At 42.6% G+C, this 24,709-nt stretch overlaps 1 protein-coding gene across 1 annotated transcript in view; it reads right to left on the bottom strand.

The window, feature by feature from the left end:
- The window catches only part of LOC112215566 (lysyl oxidase homolog 2A), a 49,774-nt gene extending 26,016 nt beyond the window's left edge, over window positions 1-23,758 (bottom strand). The window contains exons 1-3 of the mRNA XM_024374695.2: window positions 23,608-23,758; window positions 17,037-17,376; window positions 15,515-15,690 (exon numbers count right to left, since the gene is read on the bottom strand). Of these exons, the coding sequence (XP_024230463.1) occupies window positions 15,515-15,690; window positions 17,037-17,331 (471 nt within the window). The 5' untranslated portion in view covers window positions 17,332-17,376; window positions 23,608-23,758. The remainder of the gene's footprint in view (window positions 1-15,514; window positions 15,691-17,036; window positions 17,377-23,607) is intronic.
- Window positions 23,759-24,709: the final 951 nt, after the last annotated feature.

Below are 24,709 nucleotides of genomic sequence, written 5' to 3'. Positions count from 1 at the left end.
TGTTGTACACACACACCTTGAGCTAATACCCGGAGGAATCTAACTAACAAGGGGAGTCTTTGTCACGCCTTGGTCTTAGTATTTTGTGTTTTCTTTATTTATTTGGTCAGGCCAGGGTGTGACATGGGTTTATTTTGTGGTGTGTTTTTGTATTGGGGTTTTAGTAGGTAGTAGGCTGAGTAGGGTTGTCTAGGAAAGTCTATGGCTGCCTGAGGCGGTTCTCAATCAGAGTCAGGTAATTATCGTTGTCTCTGATTGGGAACCATATTTAGGTAGCCCGGGTTTCACTGTGTGTTTGTGGGTGATTGTTCCTGTTTTGGTGTTTGTATTCACCAGATAGGCTGTATAGGTTTTCACGTTCCGTTTGTAGATTTTAGTTATTTCATGTATCGCTCATTTTTTCATTAAAGAACATGAGTAACCACCATGCTGCATTTTGGTCCGCTCCTCTTTCAACAGACGAACGCCGTTACAGTCTTGTTAGCAACAGAATCTTCAGAGCTAGCAGCAGTTTGACCCCTAGCCTCTACCCCTTAGGCCTAGGCAGTCCTGTAGTGTAAATAAACCGAGGCTGAAAACCTTCACAATGACTTCCACAGCCTGTTGTTTCCTCATCTCATTTACAATTTTTCCTATGATAAAAACAGAACATAAGGCCAGGGTTGTTTATGTGTGCTACATGCCAAGCATGGATGAACACATGGGAAACAACACCGTTGCCTGCTAGCTGCGCATCATCATTTGGAGGATATACTAACCCTTAAATGATTTGGTACAGCTGTGGAACATGAGACGTTAAGGAAGGTAGTAAGTGAGGACATTCTGTTCCGATTGCCACCCAGGGAAACAACCGTCTAATACACGCTCCTTGTTCTTCAGCCAAATACGCAACATTCCTTTCTCCAATTCGCTCACGAGGCCCCTCTGAAGCCTGTCTCAAACTCTCCAACTCCACCGTGTCACACAGAATTTTGGAAACACCTTTATTTGCCTGGTTGAAAAATGCAACCTTTTGCTGCTGCCCCCCTCCCCTGTAGCTGTATATGGACCTCAAAGGTCTGCTGCTAGGCAGTCTGTTGACAGTGTGTTTGGCCGGGAGCAACAGACAAAATCATAATCGACATCTGGAGAGTGTTAGCAGCTGCAGCTTCGCTCTTTTTAATGGAAGGACTTCACATCATGTGTTGTGATAACTCAGAAGTACTTGGGGGAAGACCTCTCATTCAATACTTGCAATGACTTGGGAGAGAGCTCATCAAAACCGGCAAAGACTTTACACTCTTGGGGACGATTTCCCAAACACAGATTAAGCCTAGTCCTGGATTAAAAAGCACTTTTAATTGAGATTCTCCATTGAGAATGATTTTTTTGTCTGGGACTAGGCTTAATCTGGCTCCAGGAAACAACCCCCTTAAGGCTTGGACACACCATAGTCTTCCAAATAGTTAATGTTGCATGGGTGTTGGTGTGTCTCTGAAAAGATCATTGCTGAAAATTCATCATACACAATCATGAAGTGTAATCAAATCCGATGTAGATACTGTTGACAGGCTCATTTAAAAAACAGCAAGAAAACAAGGTGATAAGCATATACTTACACAGCAAAATGATATCTGTAAATTGAACACTGTGGGTACTTTTGAAGTGTTTATGTGAGAATCACCAGAACGTGTTGAATTTACACTTTTCAAAGTGTTGTCCTTTGAACATTGATACTTTCCAACACCAGGCTTGTAAATCACATTATGCTGGCTTGCAAAGTGATGTGCAATTCATATTGAAATCCAGCCAGAGTGGGGATATCCAACATTTGGAATTTGTATCCACCCGCAACCTGCATTCAGAATGACTGCCAGGTTGGGAAGACTAAGACATGAGATTACCTTAAGCATCTGAACTCAAACAACCATTTCAGTAAAGGGTGCAATAAATCCATATAACAGACTTGATGAGCTGAGAAGAATGTATTTATATTTATATTTGATTAGCATAAGATTAATTAACCAATCCATGTACATGCAAAAACATAGATATTGAAACAAACAATACAAAAGATCTAACTGCAAATAGAGCATGCTGGGAAATATGATAATGATGGGCATTGTTTTGGTTTAATCTGGCTATTAACACCAACACTGTGGTTCTTTTACACCAATAAGTGGTCATTTAACAATTACAGAGTTAATGTAACAGCTGAATTGACACTAGAAATATTCAGCTGAAAAATCTACACTAGGTAACACTGGCCAATTTGACACCCTGATGGAAGAACAGTATTTTTTAACATCTTAAAAAGCAACACCAGCTGGCGTTCAGTTCATTCATAGTAACACCACATCAACACCAAAACTGCTTACACCAGGATATGAACATTGACGATTTTGCTTTGTAGCATCATACGATACATTGCCCATATCGCGTATAATAAGACCCATGGAATATCCCTCCACATCGAGATGCACCTCCCAGCTAACCGTCTGAGACCCAACTCCCTCGGACACCTTGGCGATTGGTTCCACGTTTGGCAAGCCATTATCCCCACTTGCATGTGAACTATTGCGTGAGCAGCTGTCCTTGTTGAATCATGGCGTTAGTTAGCTAATGATAAACAACGCTTCCTGCCCACCTCCTAATGTTTGGGTCTTAAGAGAGAACCCCCCATTAGATGACTTCATTCAGTTCATTCTTTGGCTTCTTGGAGGAACCAAACAGAGGACAAACAAACCTACAGTATACAAAGCAGAGACCAAATATCACACGACTCCTCCTAAGATATGCAACACTAGCGTAAACACAAGACGATTCTCATTAGCGACATAGCACAGCGGAGCTGAGTCATCCATCTAGTACCATTCTCAAAACACGGCTGACACTGACCAAAAAAGGTCAACATGAGGCGGCACCAAAGAAAGGCTAACATCACTGACAGGAAATAGCTAAATGACCGGGGTCAAAGCAAAGCGTTGTGATGGTCTGGGATGCTCTGCTTGGATAGAACTAACACATACAAGGAGAATCTGCCTGGAGCAGAACTGAACAACTGAGATGATTTATAAGGACTAAATGCTAGGAGACACCTGAAAGTCCCAGTGTGAAGTGAGATAGACGAAATGGTCATAAGCTACTATACCATGACATTTAAGTTTTGCTTAATTAACCAAAGAATATGTCAGCCAGTCTGTGAAACGATTATCAGAAGATTACAATAATTCAGTGTCTTTCCACCGAAAGAGCATTGATTTATTTGAAATGACGGAAAGACAACTTTTAGTCACCTGCAGTACTCATGTCTTCAATATGGACAACCTATCATTTGTGGTAAAGGCTTAATTTAATTGCCAGATCTGTGTGGTCTTGTTCTTTTTTTGACAGCTAACTAGTGTAAAGTACACACAGATACATGCATACATAGACACACACACACATACACACACACACAACAAACAAGCCTTTGACAAGCAGAGAACCTCCAAACACTCATAGACCTTTCTAAATAGTGCTTTTTTGTTTTTGCTTTTAACTTCAGGACAGGCTAGAGCATTACAAGATAGGAATATCTCTGATAAAATATGAATAACTGAATTTGCATGTAACACGGGTTTGTCTGGTTGGGTCTAACTAGGCTAAATAAAGACATATTGACACAGTCAGGTCAGGGCGTGACCTGGTCGGAAACCCTGAATAGAATACCACTTCATCCCATGAATGAATGGAAGACAGTCAGTCACAGGAGCTGCTTGTGCCTGTTTCTGGCGCAAGGTCATGCCTGGTAAAGGGTCGAAGTGACACCTTTTCCCATTCCACTCCCCTGCTAGTTGAAAGACTGGTCAGTCCAGGGAAATATTGACAGGGTGGGGACAGTTAGCTGTAATAACACCCATAGAGAGGTAAACATAAATAGGGTACAAATTAACAGCGGGAGTGCCATATCCTTGTAAAGCAGGCATCTAGGTATTAAAAGGACAGGGTAAAGTTTGATGATGGGGATTCATCTATTGAACTAGCTTTGCCCATTTCGATTCCAAGCTAAAGCTTATGAAAGATTCCTGAAGCATCTTTATAGGTCTTATAAAAGGTGTATGAAGGCTTCATTAAGCCTTGAAAGGAGTAAATGTCATGACCACATGTCCTATTTCACTGCCTCTCGTCCTCCACTCTCCATTTTCAAATCAAATCAAATTGTATTTGTCACATGCGCCGAATACAGGTGTAGGTAGACCTTACTTACTTAAGATGCATAGAGATCTGAGACGTCCTTCAGAGCCTTGTTATCTTATGAAGCCTAGTGAAAACACAGACACTGAGGGAGAATCCACTGAAATTTTAAACCGGGCAACACTGCCAATTCTCTAGTCTAGCACAGTATGTGGCATTTGACTATCCTGCTGCTCTCAACTACTAACTGTTAAAAAGATAAACCACAGACTGGCCTTTCAGCTTTAGATGGCTTTAAACTCTTATTTCAATTCAAACACAAACACTACTGGATGAGCTAGGCTCACATAAATGGCCATACTCATGCTATTCCTCGCTCCCTCCTCCCTTTAGGTATATAAATCCCACGCATACTTTCCGTCTGGCACAGAGATGCTTTCATTAAAGTGACGGGATGGGATGGTTTTCCCCCTGTGTGTGTGTGCGTATGTGTGCGTATGTGTGCGTGTGTGTGTGTGTGTGTGTGTGCGTGTGCGCCTGTGTGTGTTATCCCACACTGTGGTTATCTCCTCCACACCAGTCAGAGTCTGGTTCTCTGTGAGTCACCTGGTTAGCATCCCAGATGCCAGAGAGGAGGTCGTTACTGTGGTTACGCCAGAAAGAAGGGTGTATTGTGGTAAAGTCATCAGGCCACAGACCAACCATAGCTCAGTGGGCTAGAATGTCTCTGGTTTCCTGTTGTAGGCAAACGTGAGAGCACTAGTGGAAGTTTTAACATGTGGCCCACCTGGGTCATGTCTGTTGACATTCTATGATGTCACGTTTCCATCCCACTGCAAAACCTGCTTCTCTATGAGTTCAGGGCATTCCAAGTCAAAACTTAGTGTGATCCCTAAACTTAGCTAAGGCTCCCAGCGAACTGCCAAAATCAATACAGATACAGTCAAACTTGAGTTAAACTAAACTCGAGCTTTAGTGTTGTGGACATACTGATTGAAGTCACACAGACCCTCTCAATGAACAAACATTACCAACGAAATGTGTCTCTGTTGGTGCTAAGTGAACTGAACTTTCCCTACAGGAACTCATGATCTTCCTATCCGGGTTGGCACCCCCCTTGGGTTCGTGACGTGGGGGAGACCTTTGTGGGCTATACTCGGCCTTGTCTCAGGGTAGTAGGTTAGTGGTTGAAGATATCCCTCTAGTGGTGTGGGGGCTGTGCTTTGGCAAAGTGGGTGGGGTCATATCCTGCCTGGTTGGCCCTGTCTGGGGGTATCGTCGGACAGGGCCACAGTGTCTCCCGACCCCTCCTGTCTCAGCCTCCAGTATTTATGCTGCAATAGTTTATGTGTCGGGGGGCTAGGGTCAGTCTGTATATCTGGAGTATTTCTCCTGTCTTATCCGGTGTATTGTGTGAATTTAAGTCTGCTCCCTCTATCTCTCTCTTCTCTCGGAGGACCTGCTGAGCCCTAGGACTATGCCTCAGGACTACTATGCCTCAGGACTACCTGGCCTGATGACTCCTTGCTGTCCCCAGTCCACCGCATCATGCTGCTGCTCCAGTTTCAACTGTTCTGCCTTAGGCTATGGAACCCTGACCTGTTCACCGGACGTGCTACCTTGTCCCAGACCTGCTGTTTTTGACTCTCTCTCTCTACCGCACCTGCTGTCTCTAACTCTGAATGATCGGCTATGAAAAGCCAACTGACATTTACTCCTGAGGCGCTGACCTGTTGCACCCTCTACAACCACTGTGATTATTATTATCTGACCCTGCTGGTCATCGATGAACGTTTGAACATCTTGGCCATGTTCTGTTATAATCTCCACCCTGCACGGCCAGAAGAGACCATCCCTCAGAGCCTGGTTCCTCTCTAGGTTTCTTCCTAGATTCCAGCCTTTCTATGGGGGGTTTTCCTAGCCACCGTGCTTCTACATCTGCATTGCTTGCTTGCTGTTTGGGGTTTTAGGCTGGGTTTCTGTACAGCACTTTGTGACATCGGCTGATGTAAAAAGGGCTAAATAAATACATTTGATTGAAATTTGATTGATTCATCTTTACAATCACAGTCCAGACCTTTTAAGGCAGGGATCATGAACTAGATTCAGCCACAGGCCGTTTTTTTCTTGCGTGGATGGTCGGGGGGCCAGAACATGATTACAAATCATTTGTAGACTGCAAATTATCTGCAAGAAGCCCAAACAGATATGTTTGACTAAAACATAATCATTTAAAATCTTGTTTACATTTGTATACGATCGCGTCTCTCTATTATGCATGGGAATACTTGATTTCTTTAATTAAAATCACGTGGAATCTGATTTCCTGGTGTTTTTATTATTTTATGTCCAACAATGAAAAAAAAATGAAAATGAAAAATATATATATATATATATTTAATTATTTTGCTCAGAAAACATGGGGGGACAAATAAAACCACCTGCAGCCTAATTCGGCACGCGGGCCACCAGTTGGGAAACCCTGTTTTAAGGGAACCCCTTCTGCTTGTCTGGCTGGAATGTGATATCATGGAAACTAGGTTTAACGGTGGTTTACTGTAAGTAGAGCTGTGGCGATGACATTTTGTCAGCTGGCTATTGTCATGCAAATTACTGCCGGTCTCACGGTAATGGTAGCCGGCTAGTGATGGCTATTTAACAGTCTGATGGCCTTGAGATAGAAGCTGTTGTTCAGTCTCTCGGTCCCAGCTTTGATGCACCTGTACTTTATTTATTTATTTATTTAACCTTTATTTAACCAGGAAGGGCTCATTGAGATTTAAAATCTCTTTTTCAAGAGCGTCCTGGCCAAGATAGGCAGCACCAAGTCATTACAAAAATTACAGACAAACAACATGAAAAACTACAAGTAATCTAGTAAAAACCATAGAATTCACAAGAGTATAACAAAATCAAAAACAGAAAATTAAAAACATTGACAGGTCAGGGAATCAGTCTCAAGATCATTCATCAGTGATTTAAAAATACCAATCGGGACAAGTTCTTCCAGTTTAAAAGTATTTTGTAAGGCGTCCAAGACGATGGCGCAGAGTACATAATTTTTTAACATAATTTTTTACTTTTAATAAAAATTCAGTTCGGACATTTGGAACAGTTAGCAGGATAAAGTCCAGCGAACGAAGAGAGTACCTACCACATTTCTGAACAATAAAAATGCCCAAATAAAAAGGTAGTAAACCCAAAATGTCTTTGTAAATAAAAGTATACCAGTGCCTGAGCCTACGAGTGACTAGAGAAGGCCAGCCATCCCTGGTATACAAAGTGCAGTGGTGTGTAAGGTTTTGCAGTCTAAAATAAATCTCAAAATGCCATGGTAAAGGGTGTCAATTGATCTCAAACACTGAGCGGAAGCATTCACATATAAAATATCCCCATAGTCTAGTAAAGGCATAAATGTAGCTGATACTAGCCTCCTTCTGGCTTCAAAAGAAAAGCAGGCCTTATTCCTAAAATAAAATCCCCATTTCAGCTTCAATTTTTTTGTACGTTGTTGAATATGCAATTTAAAAGAGAGGCCGTCATCAATTAAAATTCCAAGATATTTATATGAGGTTACAACCTCAATCTCCTTGCCCTGACAGGTAGTAATAGGTGAAAGGTTCAGAGGTCTATTTCTTGCTTTAGAAAACACCATTAGTTTAGTTGTCAGTATTGAGGATAAGCTTCAATTGACACAAGGTATGTTGAACAGTATAAAAAGCAGTTTGCTGCTGTACTGATCTCGCCTTCTGGATGGTAGCGGGTTGAAAAGGCCGTGGCTTGTGTGGTTGATGTCCTTGATGATCTTTTTGGCCTTCCAGTGACATCGGGTGCTGTAGGTGTCCTGGAGGATAGGCAGTGTGCCCCAGATGATGCGTTGGGCAGACCGCACCACCCTCTGGAGTAGAGGTCGACAGATTATGATTTTTCAACATCGATACCGATACCGATTATTAGAGGACCAAAAAAGCCGATACCGATTAATCGCCCGATTTTTAAAATGCATTTATTTATTTGTAATAATGACAATTACAACAATACTGAATGAACACTTATTTTTACTTAATATAATACATTAATAAAATCAATTTAGCCTCAAATAAATAATGAAACATGTTAAATGTGGTTTAAATAATGCAAAAACAAAGTGTTGGAGAAGAAAGTAAAAGTGCAATATGTGCCATGTTAAAAAGCTAATGTTTAAGTTCCTTGCTCAGAACATGAGAACATATGAAAACTGGTGGTTCCTTTTAACATGAGTTTTAGGTTGTAGTTTTAGGTTGTAGTTGTTATAGGAATATTTATCTCTATACCATTTGTATTTCATATACCTTTGACTATTGGATGTTCTTATTGGCACTTTAGTATTGCCAGTGTAACAGTATAGCTTCCGTCCCTCTCCTCACCCCTACCTGGGCTCGAACCAGGAACACATCGACAACAGCCACCCTCGAAGCATCGTTACCCATCGCTCCACAAAAGCAGCGGCCTTTGCAGAGCTAGGGGAACAACTACTTCAAGGTCTCAGAGCGAGTTACATCACCGATTGAAACGCTATTAGCGCGCACTCCACTAACTAGCTAGCCATTTCACATCGGTTACACCAGCCTAATCTCGGGAGTTGATAGACTTGGAAGTCATAAAGAGCTCAATGCTTGAAGCACAGGGAAGAGCTGCTGGCAAACGCACAAAAGTGCTGTTTGAATGAATGCTTACGAGCCTGATGCTGCCTACCACCGCTCAGTCAGACTGCTCTATCAAATATCAAATCATAGACTTAATTATAACATAATAACACACAGAAATATGAGCCTTAGGTCATTAATATGGTCAAATCTGGAAACTATCATTTCGAAAACAAAATGTTTATTCTTTCAGTGAAATACGGAACCGTAGACCCAGGGCCTTGAGCTTAATAATGAGCTGGGAGGGTACTATGGTGTTGAAGGCTGAGCTATAGTCAATGAACAGCATTCTTACATAGGTATTCCTCTTGTCCAGACGGGATAGGGCAGTGTGCAGTGCGATGGTGATTGCATCGTCTGTGGATCTATTAGGGCGGTATGCAAATTGAATTAGGTCTAGGGTTTAAGGTAGAGGTTATATGATCCTTAACTAGCCTCTCAAAGCACTTCACGATGACAGAAGTGAGTGCTACGGGGCGAAAGTCATTTAGTTCAGTTACCTTTGCTTTCTTGGGTACAGGAACAATGGTAGACATCTTGAAGCAAGTGGGGACAGCAGACGGAGATAGGAAGAGATTGAATATGTCCGTAAATACTCCAGCCAGCTGGTCTGCGCATGCTCTGAGGACGTGGCTAGGGATGCCGTCTGGGCCGGCAGCCTTGCGAGGGTTAACACGTTTAGATGTCTTACTCACTTCGGCCACGGAGAACGAGAGCCCACAGTCGGTGGCACTGTGTTATCCTCAATGTGGGCGTTGAAGGTGTTTAGCTTGTCCGGAAGCAAGACGTCGGTGTCCGCAACGTGGCTGGTTTTCACTTTGTAACGCTTTCAGTTTTGAGCGAATACTGCCATTTATCCACGGTTTCTGATTTGGGTAGATTTTAATAATCACAGTGGGAACAACATCCCCTAAACACTTCCTGATGAACTCAGTCACTGTGTCCGTGTATACATCAATGTTATTTTATCTCAATGAGCTCTTCCTGGTTAAATAAAGGTTAAATAAAATTAAAATTAAAATAAATAAATAAATCCGAGGCTACCTGGAACATATCCCAGTCCATGTGATCAAAAACTATCTTGAAGCATGGATTCTGATTGGTCAGACCAGAGTTGAATAGACCTTAGCACGGGTACTTCCTGTTTGAGTTTCTGCCTATAGGAAGGGATGAGCAAAAGGAATCATTATCTGATTTGCCGAAGGGCGGGCGGGGGAGGTCCTTGTAGGCATCCCGGAAGTTGGAGTAGCAATGGTCGAGTTTTTAGCAGCGAGTACTACATGTTGACAGAACTTTGTTCGCATTTTCCTGAAATTTGCTTTGTTAAAATCCCCAGCTACAATAAATGCGGCTTCAGGATACATGGTTTTCAGTTTGCACAAAGTCCAGTGTAGTTCCTTGAGGGGCGTCATTGTATCGGCTTGAGGGGGAATATACACGGCTATGACTATAACCTAAAATAATTATCTTGGGAGGTGATACGGTCTGCATTTAATTGTGAGGTATTCTAGGTCGGGTGAACAAATGGACTTGAGTTTCTGTACGTTATTTATTTATTTTATTTATTTCACCTTTATTTAACCAGGTAGGCTAGTTGAGAACAAGTTCTCATTTACAACTGCGACCTGGCCAAGATAAAGCATAGCAGTGTGAGCAGACAACACAGAGTTACACATGGAATAAACAAATTAACAAGTCAATAACACAGTAGAAAACAAAGGGGGAGTCTATATACAATGTGTGCAAAAGGCATGAGGAGGTAGACGAATAGTTACAATTTAGCAGATTAACACCGGAGTGATAAATGATCAGATGGTCATGTACAGGTAGAGATATTGGTGTGCAAAAGAGCAGAAAAGTAAATAAATAAAAACAGTATGGGGATGAGGTAGGTGAAAATGGGTGGGCTATTTACCAATAGACTATGTACAGCTGCAGCGATCGGTTAGCTGCTCAGATAGCTGATGTTTGAAGTTGGTGAGGGAGATAAAAGTCTCCAACTTCAGCGATTTTTGCAATTCGTTCCAGTCACAGGCAGCAGAGTACTGGAACGAAAGGCGGCCAAATGAGGTGTTGGTTTTAGGGATGATCAGTGAGATACACCTGCTGGAGCGCGTGCTACAGATGGGTGTTGCCATCGTGACCAGAGAACTGAGATAAGGCGGAGCTTTACCTAGCATGGACTTGTAGATGACCTGGAGCCAGTGGGTCTGGCGACGAATATGTAGCGAGGGCCAGCCGACTAGAGCATACAAGTCGCAGTGGTGGGTGGTATAAGGTGCTTTAGTGACAAAACGGATGGCACTGTGATATACTGCATCCAGTTTGCTGAGTAGAGTGTTGGAAGCCATTTTGTAGATGACATCGCTGAAGTCGAGGATTGGTAGGATAGTCAGTTTTACTAGGGTAAGCTTGGCGGCGTGAGTGAAGGAGGCTTTGTTGCGGAATAGAAAGCCGACTCTTGATTTGATTTTTGATTGGAGATGTATGATATGAGTCTGGAAGGAGAGTTTGCAGTCTAGCCAGACACCTAGGTACTTATAGATGTCCACATATTCAAGGTCGGAACCATCCAGGGTGGTGATGCTAGTCGGGCATGCGGGTACAGGCAGCGATCGGTTGAAAAGCATGCATTTGGTTTTACTAGCGTTTAAGAGCAGTTGGAGGCCACGGAAGGAGTGTTGTATGGCATTGAAGCTTGTTTGGAGGTTAGATAGCACAGTGTCCAATGACGGGCCGAAAGTATATAGAATGGTGTCGTCTGCGTAGAGGTGGATCAGGGAATCGCCCGCAGCAAGAGCAACATCATTGATATACACAGAGAAAAGAGTCGGCCCGAGAATTGAACCCTGTGGCACCCCCATAGAGACTGCCAGAGGACCGGACAGCATGCCCTCCGATTTGACACACTGAACTCTGTCTGCAAAGTAATTGGTGAACCAGGCAAGGCAGTCATCCGAAAAACCGAGGCTACTGAGTCTGCCGATGAGAATATGGTGATTGACAGAGTCGAAAGCCTTGGCAAGGTCGATGAAGACGGCTGCACAGTACTGTCTTTTATCGATGGCGGTTATGATATCGTTTAGTACCTTGAGTGTGGCTGAGGTGCACCCGTGACCGGCTCGGAAGCCAGATTGCACAGCGGAGAAGGTACGGTGGGATTCGAGATGGTCAGTGACCTGTTTGTTGACTTGGCTTTCGAAGACCTTAGATAGGCAGGGCAGGATGGATATAGGTCTGTAACAGTTTGGGTCCAGGGTGTCTCCCCCTTTGAAGAGGGGGATGACTGCGGCAGCTTTCCAATCCTTGGGGATCTCAGACGATATGAAAGAGAGGTTGAACAGGCTGGTAATAGGGGTTGCGACAATGGCGGCGGATAGTTTCAGAAATAGGGGTCCAGATTGTCAAGCCCAGCTGATTTGTACGGGTCCAGGTTTTGCAGCTCTTTCAGAACATCTGCTATCTGGATTTGGGTAAAGGAGAACTTGGAGAGGCTTGGGCGAGGAGCTGCCGGGGGAGGAGCTGTTGGCCGAGGTTGGAGTAGCCAGGCGGAAGGCATGGCCAGCCGTTGAGAAATGCTTATTGAAGTTTTCGATAATCATGGATTTATCGGTGGTGACCGTGTTACCTAGCCTCAGTGCAGTGGGCAGCTGCAGTGGGCAGTTATCACAATCACACCATGAGTAGCCATTCTTCTTCCCGGAGAGTTCTTTATTCCTCTTTGCGTGATGTACTGGGAACCCAGCTGGCTGTATGGATAGGGACAGTATATCCGGAGAAAGCCATGATTCCGTGAAACAGTGTGTTACAGTTCCTGATGTCTCTCTGGAAGGAGATCCTCGCCCTGGGCTCATCTACTTTATTGACCAGAGACTGAACAATAGCAAGTAATATACTCGGAAGTGGTGGATGGTGTGTGCTACTCCTGAGTCGGACTAGAAGTCCACTCTGAATACCTCTTCTCCACCAACGGCGTCTTGGAGCAGCTTCTGGGATAAGTTCAATTGCCCTGGGGGGGTACGAACAAAGGATCCAATTCGGGAAAGTCGTATTCCTGGTCGTAATGCTGATGAGTTACCACCACTCTGCTATCTAAAAGTTCTTTCCGGCTGTATGTAATAACACAAAAAATGTTCTGGGCTAATAATGTAAGAAATAACACACACTAAAAATGAAATACTGCAAAGTTGCTTAGGAGCTAGAAGCAGCTAGAAGCAGAGCAGCCATGTCTGTTGGCGCCATCTTCATTTAGCAGACAAGGTATGCTTATAAGTCCCGTGCCATTATGTTATATTATATAATTTTATAGTAAGAAGAATATAATTGCACCTAGCTGAATAAAATAGAAAGGATTTTTTTCCCCATTCCGGAACGAGTGTGCATATGAAGTGGCTATGTTGAGCGTAAAAGTGATCATTTGAAACAGGTCCTTTATGCTAGATTTAGAGTTATTTTGAAACTTTAGTTGTGAATTATACAAACCTTAGAATGTCTTAGAAATCAAACATATATGGGCTGCATGGTGCAACTATAGGCTATTGATGATTTGGGAAAGTAGCAAAAAAGCTTGCGCTCTGTTCCCTGCCTCAGGTTGCACACGCTGTTCTCTCATCAAGCGATCATATTTCATCCATCAGACAATACTTAATTTAATCTTATCTTTACTAAAAATATAAAATGAGTTTCGATTTAGAATGGCCTATTATCAAATGGGCAGGAACAGGGGCAGGGAAAAAAAAAATGTTATCCGTATGCAATCGAATGCCATGGGCTCTTCAACCCTGTTCTTGCAACTACCCAGTGCTTATTTTGTGATGCCAAGTGAAATCTGTTCAGGAACATCGATAGTAACATGTTTTCACAACTAAACATGTTTCATTAAACTGTTGGCCCTCAATTTTCTTCTGCTGTGCGTAATATGCGGTTGCCTATTAGACTACGTATTGTAGAACGGCACAATCATTATTTGAATTCATTTTTGGGGGGGAGTGCTAATATGCTGTATAGGTGTTTTGAATTAATCATCACCTTAGAAAGCGCTTTGAAACAACATCCACAACAACCATGTTTTCCACTCAGTTCCAACCTGTTTTTTTACTTCTTTCTTCAAATTGATCATCACAGTGAGGTGATTTTTAAAGAATGACGTCTTTGATGTGATTTTCAATTGCATTTATGTCAGAGTGGTTAGAGGGACAATAGAGCCCTGGGTACCAGGCCATTAGCGACCAGATGGTCGTTAGCAAGTTGGGTACTACCAACGCATGTCCAGAGCGCATAAAAGGAGATTACCTTGACTCAAAGGTCACATGGAATTCGAATGCGGTCATGACTCGTGACCGCAATACGGTTCCCGCAACCGAGCTAACTGTAAGACACACTAGAACTCTGATATAAAGTAAGTATTCATCTGTTTATTATTGAAACTTCAAAACACATATTCTCATCTGTCCTGCATTGCTGTGAAATTGCTGCACAAGCACCTTAACTTGTTGAGTGTAGGGGGCAGTATTTTGATGTTTGGATGAAAAACTTACCCAAATCAAACTGCCTATTTCTCAGACCCAGAATCTAGAATATGCATATAATTGTCAGATTAGGATAGAAAACACTATAAAGTTTCCAAAACTGTCAAAATAATGTCTGTGAGTATAACAGAACTGTTATTGCAGGCGAAAACCTGAGGAAAATCCAACTAGGAAGTGCTGTTTTTCCTGAAAGCTCTCTGTTCCATTGCATGCCTTCCCTCCATTTAAAGGGATATGAACCAGTTTCCTTTTCCTATGGCTTCCACATGGTGTAAACAGTCTTTAGACATAGTTTCAGGCTTTAATTCTGAAAAATGAGCGAGAAAGATCCCATCGCGTCAGTGGATGGCTGGGTGCCAGCAGCGTTTTGCATGCACCAACAGAGTGGAGCAGACATTTTCTCTCTCTCTCCTATTGAAGAAGCTATCGTCCGGTTGAAATATTATTGATTCTATATTGTAAAAACAACCTGAGGATTGATTCTAAAAACATTTGACATGTTTCTACAAATTGTACAGATACTAGTTGGAATTTTCGTCTGCCCCGTCGTGACAGCTCGAGCCTGTGGATTTCTGAACATAACGCGCCAACCAAATGGAGGTATTTTGGATATAAAAATAATCTTTATGGAACAAAAGGAACATTTATTGTGTAACTGGGAGTCTCGTGAGTGGAAACATCCAAAGATCATCAAAGGTAAGCGATTCATTTTATTGCTTTTCTGACTTTCGTGACCAATCTACTTGGCTGCTAGCTGTTTGTAATGTTTTGTCTGCTGAGAGAGATGTCCTTACATAAACCCTTGGTATGCTTTCGCCGAAAAGCTGTATTAAAATCTGACATGCCAGGTAGATTAACAACAAGCTAAGCTGTGTTTTGCTATATGGCACTTGTGATTTCATGAAAATGTAATATTTTTAGTAATTTCATTTGAATTTGGCGCTCTGCAATTCAGCGGATGTTGACGAAAATGATCCCGCTAACGGGATGGGTGCATCAGGAAGTTAACAGCATCCAATCAAAGCAAAGATGCAATCATGTAGATGGCGTGTGTGCGCGGCCATGCGTACATACTTGTGTGCATTTCCGTGTGTGTGTGCACATTTTTATGTGCTCACACATGTGTCTGTATGTTTTAAGGCTTACTTCCACATTGTTGGTCAGGGTACTGATGAATTTGAAGCCGGCGATTCGTCTCTGGCTACACACCACTCCCACGTCCTCAGAGTGTTTGCAGTCGGAAACTCCAAAGCCATTGGACTCACACTGGGCCAGGGTTCTCTCTAATCCCGAACAGTGGACGTTGTCCAACCAGATCCGACCTACGAACAACGGGGGACAGAGACATATTCTCTGATGACCACACATGAAGGTAAGGGGACCCTCTCCATTCTCCATTCTCAACACCCTATTTCCATTTTAGGCTTCAACAGATGACATCTTTGGGTAACAATTTGGGCCTGTCTAGTTATCAACTTTCAATGTACAGTATATTCTCCATTGAACATTACTTTAAGTCCAGGACTAGGCTTACTGAGTTCATGACAACTCACCTATTGCTTAGGTTAGATTGACCACATTTGACCATTTCATGCAAGAAATACGTGTTACAGAATTCCAGTTGCCATCACTTGTCAAAAAATTTTGATAGGGCATATTAACTCAGCCTTTTGAGATTTTAAATGTTGCAGAATTGCTGCTGGGATGTTGGGCCTATGCTAGTGGATATCCACACCTTTTTCCTATTTTACTTGTGGAGAAAAAAAATCTAGCATTCCAAGCGAACAACTCTTCAGTCTACATATTTCAAGATCAAGAAATCATCTGGGCACATGCAGTGAACTAGACACCACAGACATTATATGACTTTTATCTCAGCAGCTCAGAACAGAATGTGATTTGTCCTATGGAAATCCTGGGAATGATGCAGCACGTTTCCCCTGTCTTGGACCCTAAATCCCTCCAAAAGCTATGTTTTACCAATTACAGTCTATCAGTCGATCACACCAATCAAACCCTACGTGGGGAAAATGACTGGCAACTGGAAACACACTAAGCCAGACGCATAGACATAATCTCATCAACCCCCTTGTCTTGAAGATCTCTAGAACGGTCATATGTCTAATTACTTTCCCAACTCCATAATTCTGATTGAAGGTTGTAAATTAAACCGTGTGTATGGAGCTGTATGAAGCTCCGGCTGCTCTCTATAAAAACTAGATGGTTGATGTTATTAACACAGACGCCCCTTGTTAATGACTCGTGTTCCCATTGAGACTTTGTCTCCTTGCTATGCTAATCATTGTTCCTGCAAAGAGGGACATACTGTATCTCACCTATGTATCTTCCAGTTGTATTAGAACAGGTTAAAAGCGTTGGGCCAGTAACCGAAAGGTCGCTGGTTTGAATCCCCAAGCCGATTAGGTGAAACATAATATGTGCCCTTGAGCAAGGCACTTAACCCTAAATGCTCCTTTAAGTCTCTCTGGATAAGGGCGTCTTCTAAATGACAAAAAATGACAAAAATGAAAGTGTTTCTGGGATACATGTATTTGTTTCAAAATATATAATATCTCTGAACTATTCCTTTAAGTAAAGTCTTAATGGTCAGAGTGGATTTCAAATTCCAACACGTTACTGAACCATCTCTTCTCCCTGTGTTCCTTACCTTCTCCCTTGCCATACTTGGAAGAAGGAGACCAGGATACAGCCTCCACATAGCCCAGCTCCCTGCACACGACGTTGGCTGCATGGATGGAGAAGTCATCGTCGCACACCGTGCCCCACTCTCCATTATAGTAGACTTCAACCCGGCCCTCGTAGTGCTTGTGTTTGTCCCCTGCCAGACGCAGCTGGATGATGGGTGTGCCAGGGGGTAGTTTGGTATCCAACTGGGCCTGGCAAAGTGCCCACACACAGAGAAGCGTGGCCAGGTGGCACAGGAGAGAGCAAGGAGGCGGCATTGCTAGGAATGGGCAGGTAACTCACCACACTGTACTGTAGGCCACCTGGAGGAGGGAGACACAGATCAGAGTGACCAATGAATGACTGCAATAAGCAACGTGATGTATTATGTCATGGGTATTTAACTTAATTTAGGCAACTTTTGCGGGCCACATCAAATCAATTAGTGGACCAGATTTGGACCACAGGCCGCCAGTTGAAGACCATTGTAATATGCTATGGGTTGCAGAAATGATAATTTTTTACAGCTTTTAACAATTGAGGGATTTCAAAAATGATTGAACATCTACTTTATACCAACAGAAAACAGACACATATTCAATGGACCGCTACAGTTTGGGTGGTGAGTGGTTTGAGTCAAGCACTCAGCATGCGTTTTGCATTTTATCGGACAGAAATAAGTCTTCTTGTGTTTTGAGCATCATACGCAGTCGTCAGCATCAAAACATTAGAGACTGACTCTTTGGCAGACATTCAACCTCACAGCCTTCTCCAACAATCTCGAATTAACCACAATTCCAGGCCAGGGTAGATTGAGCAATGTTGGAGGATTGGGGATGGTGGGAGCAAAACAAATCTCTCGCAGTGAGCAATGTTGGATTGATTGATAGATAGATCGGTGGGTGGATGGATAGGAAGATTTCCCCATTCAGTTCAAAGTCCACAATACACCATAATACATTTTAGAGAAAACAAATTTACTGCTGCTCCTATGTCATGGCAATGTTACTGCTTTGCTTCACCATTTACTGACAGAGGTATGTGTAGGGTTGTCAGCAGTGCAGGCTTTTCTCCTGTTGCTGGGCTGAAGGGAATGGCATGCCCCAGACACTGACTCAACTTAGGGGGCCTAATGCGTTTCACATGTGGTTGTGTTTTGTATGCTCCTATGTTTTCATCTCTGCCTGGGCCGGAGATCCTACCCCTCAGGGCTGTGGAACCAGATAACGGAAATGTTTGCTTTACCTCTCTTTTCTCTTCAGCCAGGCCATGAAAGTGTGTGGGAGGGGGGGAGACAGCCCTGCACGTAAGCTCCAGCCTAGGGGCAACTAACCCTATCAACGTCATGGTAAAGACAAACAAACTGCTGAGGTAGCAAACTTGGGGGGGCAATGGTCAAAATGATCAGCATTAATTAATCAAATACTGTTAAATATCTTTATTTTCCCTTAATATTATATATAACGCAGACCACGGCCGGCCCGCTCATTAGGCAGGATTAGGTGGCTGTCTCTGACGGCAGATTGAGGAGGTGGCATTTTCTAAGTTAAACTGACCAAGACGCACCTCCAACAACAACACATAAAACATCACATAATTATGCCCATAAAATGACAGTGGCCACTTTGTCAAAGGCAGGGGCGCAAGATATTTAGCTTGCCCATTCCCAGCGCGCCGCTGGGGTTCTCCACCAACGTTCCATCAAAAAAATATTCGAACATAAATCACGTAGCAGATATAGGATATGGTAGAACGAGTATGTGGCCTTTTCTGTAGTCTACAGGCTGGAGGTAAAATGTACGACAATGAAATGAGATGGACACAAATAGCCTAACCTAAATGGCGCCCAATCAAATAAAAAATGCACTGTCACATTAACAAACAACATATCCTAAAAGCAGGACGGGTCAAAGTAAAAAGGACAATATGGAATGGACAATCATAACTGTTGTCCAGGAGTTTCACCCCATTGTCATGATCAGTGGTTTCAAGTTTGTATAGGTCCATTTTTAACCAGCTGATCATAGAGAAAAATAAAATACTTCTGCATTTCCCACTGTGTAAACACATTGCAAATAGGCTCACAATAACTCCTGATAAAGTTGGGTAGCTGATATTCAGGGCTTAAATAGCTACATTGATTAGTCACAGGAATCAGGACTAATAAAGCCAATGAAAAGGCCAGTTTTACAAATGGTGGGCCTACCACATGGATGGGCATTTATAAAATACAAAAGTATGTGGACACCCCTGTAATTAGTGGATTCGGCTATTTCAGCCATACCCGTTGCTGACAGGTGTATACAATCGAGCACACAGCCATGCAATCTCCATAGAAAAACATTGGCAGTAGAATGTCCATACTGAAGAGCTCAGTGACTTTCAATGAGGCACCGTCATGGGATGTGACATCAGTTCGTCAAATTTCTGCCCTGCTAGGGCTGCCCCGGTCAACTGTAAGTGCTGTTATTGTGAAGTGGAAACGTCTAGGAGCGACAACAGCTCAACAGTTAAATTGGTAGGCCACACAAGCTTACCGAACAGGACCGCTGAGTGCTGAAGCACGTAATGCATAAAAATGGTCTGTCCTCTGTTGCAACACTCAATAACGAATTCCAAACTGCCTCTGGAAGCAATGTCAGGAGCTTCATGAAATGAGTTTCCATGGCAGAGCAGCCACACAAAAGCCTAAGATCACCATGCGCAATGCCTAGCGTTGGCTAGGCATTCACAAAGCTTGCCGCCATTGGACTCTGGAGCAGTGGAAATGCATTCTCTGGAGTGATGAATCACGCTCCACCATCTGGCAGTCTGACGGACGAATCTGGGTTTGTCGGATGCCAGGACAAAGCTACCTGCCCCAATGCATAGTGCCAACTGTAAAGTTTGGTGGAGGAGGAATAATGGTCTGGGCTGTTTTTCTTGGTTTGGGCTAGGCCCCTTAGTTCCAGTGAAGGGAAATCTTAAAGCTGCAGCATACAATTACATTCTAGACGATTCTGTGCATCCAACTTTGTGGCAACTTGAAGGCCCTTTCCTTGTTTCATCATGACAATGCCCCCTTGCACAAAGCGAGGTCCATACAGAAATGGTTTGTCAAGATCAGTGTGGAAGAACTTAACTGGCCTGCACAGAGCTCTGACCTCAACCCCATAGAACACCTTTGGGATGAATTGGAACGCCGACTGCGAGTCAGGCCTAATCGCCCAACATCAGTGCCCGACCTCACTAATGCTCTTATGACTGAATAGAAGCAAGTCCCCACAGCAATGTTCCAACATCTAGTGGAAAGCCTTCCCAGAAGAGTGGAGGCTGTTATAGCAGCAAAGGGGGGACCAACTCCATATTAATGCCCATGATTTTGGAATGAGATGTTCGACGAACGATACTTTTGTTCATGTAGGGTATGTATTTTAAACATACGTCAAATCTGTCTTTTCACCTTTCATTCAGAACCTAAATTGAACCTAACTTCAACACCTGGAAAATACGTATTTTATGTCTTTTCAACATAATCTTTCTTACTGGGACTATTCTAGTTTTCTAGGGGTAGCTCATTTTTTGGTCTCGCCTAGGGTGGCAGAATGGCATGGACCAGCCAAGACCCGGACATTTCTTATATGAAACATATCAGAAGGGATTTGTCAGGACGTTTTCTACATTTCTGACTGTCTTTCAATCTTTCCCTGACCTTACAGTAACCGTCTGCAACCACAATGTGGCTCTGACTTCAGATTCCCAAGCTGCAATCACTTCAGCAGCAGTAAAACAAAGTACTTAATTTTATGAAATAGTGAAGTAATATACAGTCACCTCAAATGATTGACACCCTTTATAAAATAAATAAAGGTTAAATTAAAAAATAAAGATAAAGATGAGCTAAAAAGACTGTATAAAATAAATAATACAAATACTGAGCTATATTGTATGCTACATTTTTGGGGGAAATAATTTTACACTGATACAATTGCTCAGAGAAATAGATTTTATTTAACAGGTCAAAAATGATTGGTACCCATGTTTTCAACACGTTTTGCACTCTCTCCTTTATATAATGTTTAATGATTGGACAACACATTGAAAGGGATCTTAGACGATTCCTCCATACAGAATCTCTCTAGATCCTTGATATCCTTCGTCTGCAGTTATGGACTGCCCTCTTCAATTCAAACCACAGCTTTTCAAAGGGTTTCAAGTCCAGAGACTGAGATGGCCAATGCAAAATGTAGAATTTGTGGTCAATAAACCATTTCTTTCTGGATTTTGATGTGTGTTTGCGGTCATTGTCTTGCAGGAAGACAGTTTCAGCCTCTGGGCAGAGGCAAGCAGGTTTTTTTAAACTAAAATGTCCTGGTACTTGGTTGAGTTCATGATGCAGTTGACCTTAACAACGGCCCTAGTATCAGTGGAAACAAAACTGCTCCATAACATCAAAGAACTATCATCATATTTTACAGTAGGTATAAGGTTATTTTCTGCACATCCATCATTCTTTTGACACCAAACCCACCGCTGGTTTACGTGGCCAAAGAGATCTTCATCGACCTGGCCAAGGCTTTCGAATTTGTCAATCACTGCATTCTTATCGGCAGACTCAATAGCCTTGGTTTCTCAAATGACTGCCTCGCCTGGATCACCAACTACTTCTCAGATGGAGCTCAGTGTGTCAAATCGGAGGGCCTGTTGCCCGGACCTCTGGCAGTCTCTATGGGGGTGCCACAGGGTTCAATTCTCAGGCAGACTCTCTGCTCTGTATATATCAATGATGTCGCTCTTTCTGCTGGTGATCTCTGATCCACCTCTACGCAGACGACACCATTCTGTATACAACTGGCCCTTCTTTGAACACTGTGTTAACAAACCTCCAGACGAGCTTCAATGCCATACAACACTCCTTCCGTGGCCACCAACTGCTTTTAAATGCTAGTAAAACTAAATGCATGCTCTTCAACCGATTGTTGCCCGCACCTGCCCGCCCGACTAGCATCACTACGGTTCTGACATAGAATATGTGGACATCTACAAATACCTAGATGTCTGGTTAGACTGTAAACTCTCCTTCCAGATTCACATTAAGCATCACTAATCCAAAATTACATCTAGAATCTGGCTCCAGATCATCTATAAGTCTTTGCTAGGTAAAGCCCTGCCTTATCTCAGCTCACTGGTCACCATAGCAACACCCACCCGTAGCACACGCTCCAGCAGGTATATTTCACTGGTCATCCCCAAAGCCAACACATCCTTTGGCCGCCTTCCTTCCAGTTCTCTTCTGCCAATGACTGGAACGAATTGCAAAAATCACTGAAGCTGGAGTCTGATTTCTCCCTCTCTAACTTTAAGCATCAGCTGTCAGAGCAGCTTACCGATCACTCAACACTCAACTACCTCATCCCCATATTGTTATTTATCCTCTTGCTCTTTTGCACCTCAGTATCTCTACTTGCACATCATCTGCACATCTATCACTCCAGTGTTAATGCTAAATTGTAATTATTTCACCTCTATTTATTGCCTTACCTCCCTACTATTCTACATTTGCACACACTGTACATATATTTGTATATTGTGTTATTGACTTGTTTATGTGTAACTCTGTGGGGTTTCTTTTGTCGCACTGCTTTGCTTTATCTTGGCCAGGTCGCAGTTGTAAATGAGAACTTGTTCTTAACTGGCCTACCTGGTTAAATAAAGGTGAAATAAAAAATCTAATCTATTTTTGTCTCATCTGACCATAGCACTCGGTTCAACCCAACTGCCAATATCGTTTAGCAAACTCCAGGCTTTTACATTTGTTGGTTGCTTTCAATAAAATAAAATAAATATATCAACACTTCCAAAGAGCCTATTGGCATGGAGGTGGCATCTAATTGTAGATTCAGAGACTTGATGACCCCAAGTTGATACCCAGTTCTGTATTTCTCCAACTGTGGCCCTTGGATTTTCCTTTGCCTCCTGAACCATCTTCCCCACTGTGTGTGGGGACAAGACACACATCCGTCCTCTTCCAACAAGTCTACCACTGTTCCAGTGATTTTAAACTGAGATTAATTTTTAAAAAGTAGAATGTTAATGCAGATTTTATTTCTAATGGGGTGCCTATAATTTTGACAACTATCTTTTTTGTATTTCTTTGTATTACTTGTTAAACAAAATCACTTCCTTTGAGCAATTAGATTAGTGTAAAACAATATAATTTCTCAAAATGTTTCCCCAAGTCCCTCCTGCTCAACCACATAAAGCAAGTTATGGCGAGGGTAGACAGTTTCCTAAAGTTGACTTGGATAGCTATTAGCGTATTAGGGGGTAACTAGCCCCACTTAAGAACAATGTCTATTTGCTGACACAAAAAATTAACAATGCTTAGGCGAATAAACCATAGGAGGGAAATAAATGGCTACAGTTTACACTTTTTTTGTTATTTCATGAACTGCTGTTTTTAGAAAAAACGTGTTTTTTAAAAGTACCGGGGTAACTTCAAGATTTTCCCGTTATTTAATTAAAATGCTCTGCATCTGGAACAGCTATAATTTGCATAGAAAAGACCCACTTACTTGAAGAAATTCCGAAGATGACCTCGCGCCAAAAAGAGCAGCGTTTCAATCGAATTGGGCTTCTCAATGTCTAGGCTGCAGCAGTGATGTCGTCAAGGCTTCACTCCGGTCGTTCCTCGAAACGTTCTCCTCCCTTAATATCTATGGAAGTGGACTCCTGCAGTCATGACGTCTTCGGCATCCTTCCCGCCCCCTTGTCCACAGAACGGTTATGAAACAACTGAACTTGGCTTGTTGTAGCACTAGTATGAAGTTCTGCCAGTTGCTAAGGGAAGAAAACAACATTTCCACCAAAACAAATAGGTTATATTTCCATAAAGGCTTGCTAAAATGATCCCCATAAAATAGACTTTACATTGCACCAGACAATATAAAAGACCAGTAGGCATAGGCCTGCCCTACATCACAGGCTACATAAGCTGCAAACACATTCTCTCACCTCAATTAGCCTAAAATTAGAATACTTTCCAACAGCTAAACAAAGACAATTCCAGAAGTGTAAACAATATCCTGTGAACAATAAGCTTCTGAAGTGACAACCCCTGGATGTAGATCTGGGAAGTGTGATGGAAGTTTTTAACATAAAGACTGATGCTTGAGATAGATTGGCTGTCTAGCACCTTACTCTGTTGAGTTTCTCAGGTGTCTGACTCTGTCTGACTTTAAAATACATAATTTCATCCTGATCTGTCAATGATCTTGTGTGTGTGTGTGTGTGTGTGTGTGTGTGTGTGTGTGTGTGTGTGTGTGTGTGTGTGTGTGTGTGTGTGTGTGTGTGTGTGTGTGTGTCAATAGCAGGTGATATCATGTATTCCACAGTGCTTTCACCATTTTTCCATGCCAGATCTGTGATTTCCTCAAGGAAGGAAAATATTCAAATGGTATTCAAACAGGACCATAGAGTGAGCCTACTCTATCCTGAAGTTGATATTGTCGTGCTATTCCCCCATCAAGTGGCCGACAGAGAGTAGGCCCCTGCAGGAGTGTGATCATACCCAATACAGACTTTGGCTGGAGCCTTCACACCTGCTCTGTGAATTTCTTTTAATAAAAAATAGATAAAATACTATGAAAAATATTTTCTCAAGCAATCTAAGTGGAG

This window comes from Oncorhynchus tshawytscha, linkage group LG02, assembly GCF_018296145.1.
Source record: "Oncorhynchus tshawytscha isolate Ot180627B linkage group LG02, Otsh_v2.0, whole genome shotgun sequence".
Lineage (NCBI taxonomy): Eukaryota > Metazoa > Chordata > Actinopteri > Salmoniformes > Salmonidae > Oncorhynchus > Oncorhynchus tshawytscha.
The sequence above is the reverse complement of the archived record's forward strand: the minus strand, read 5'-3'. Positions and strand labels throughout refer to the sequence as shown.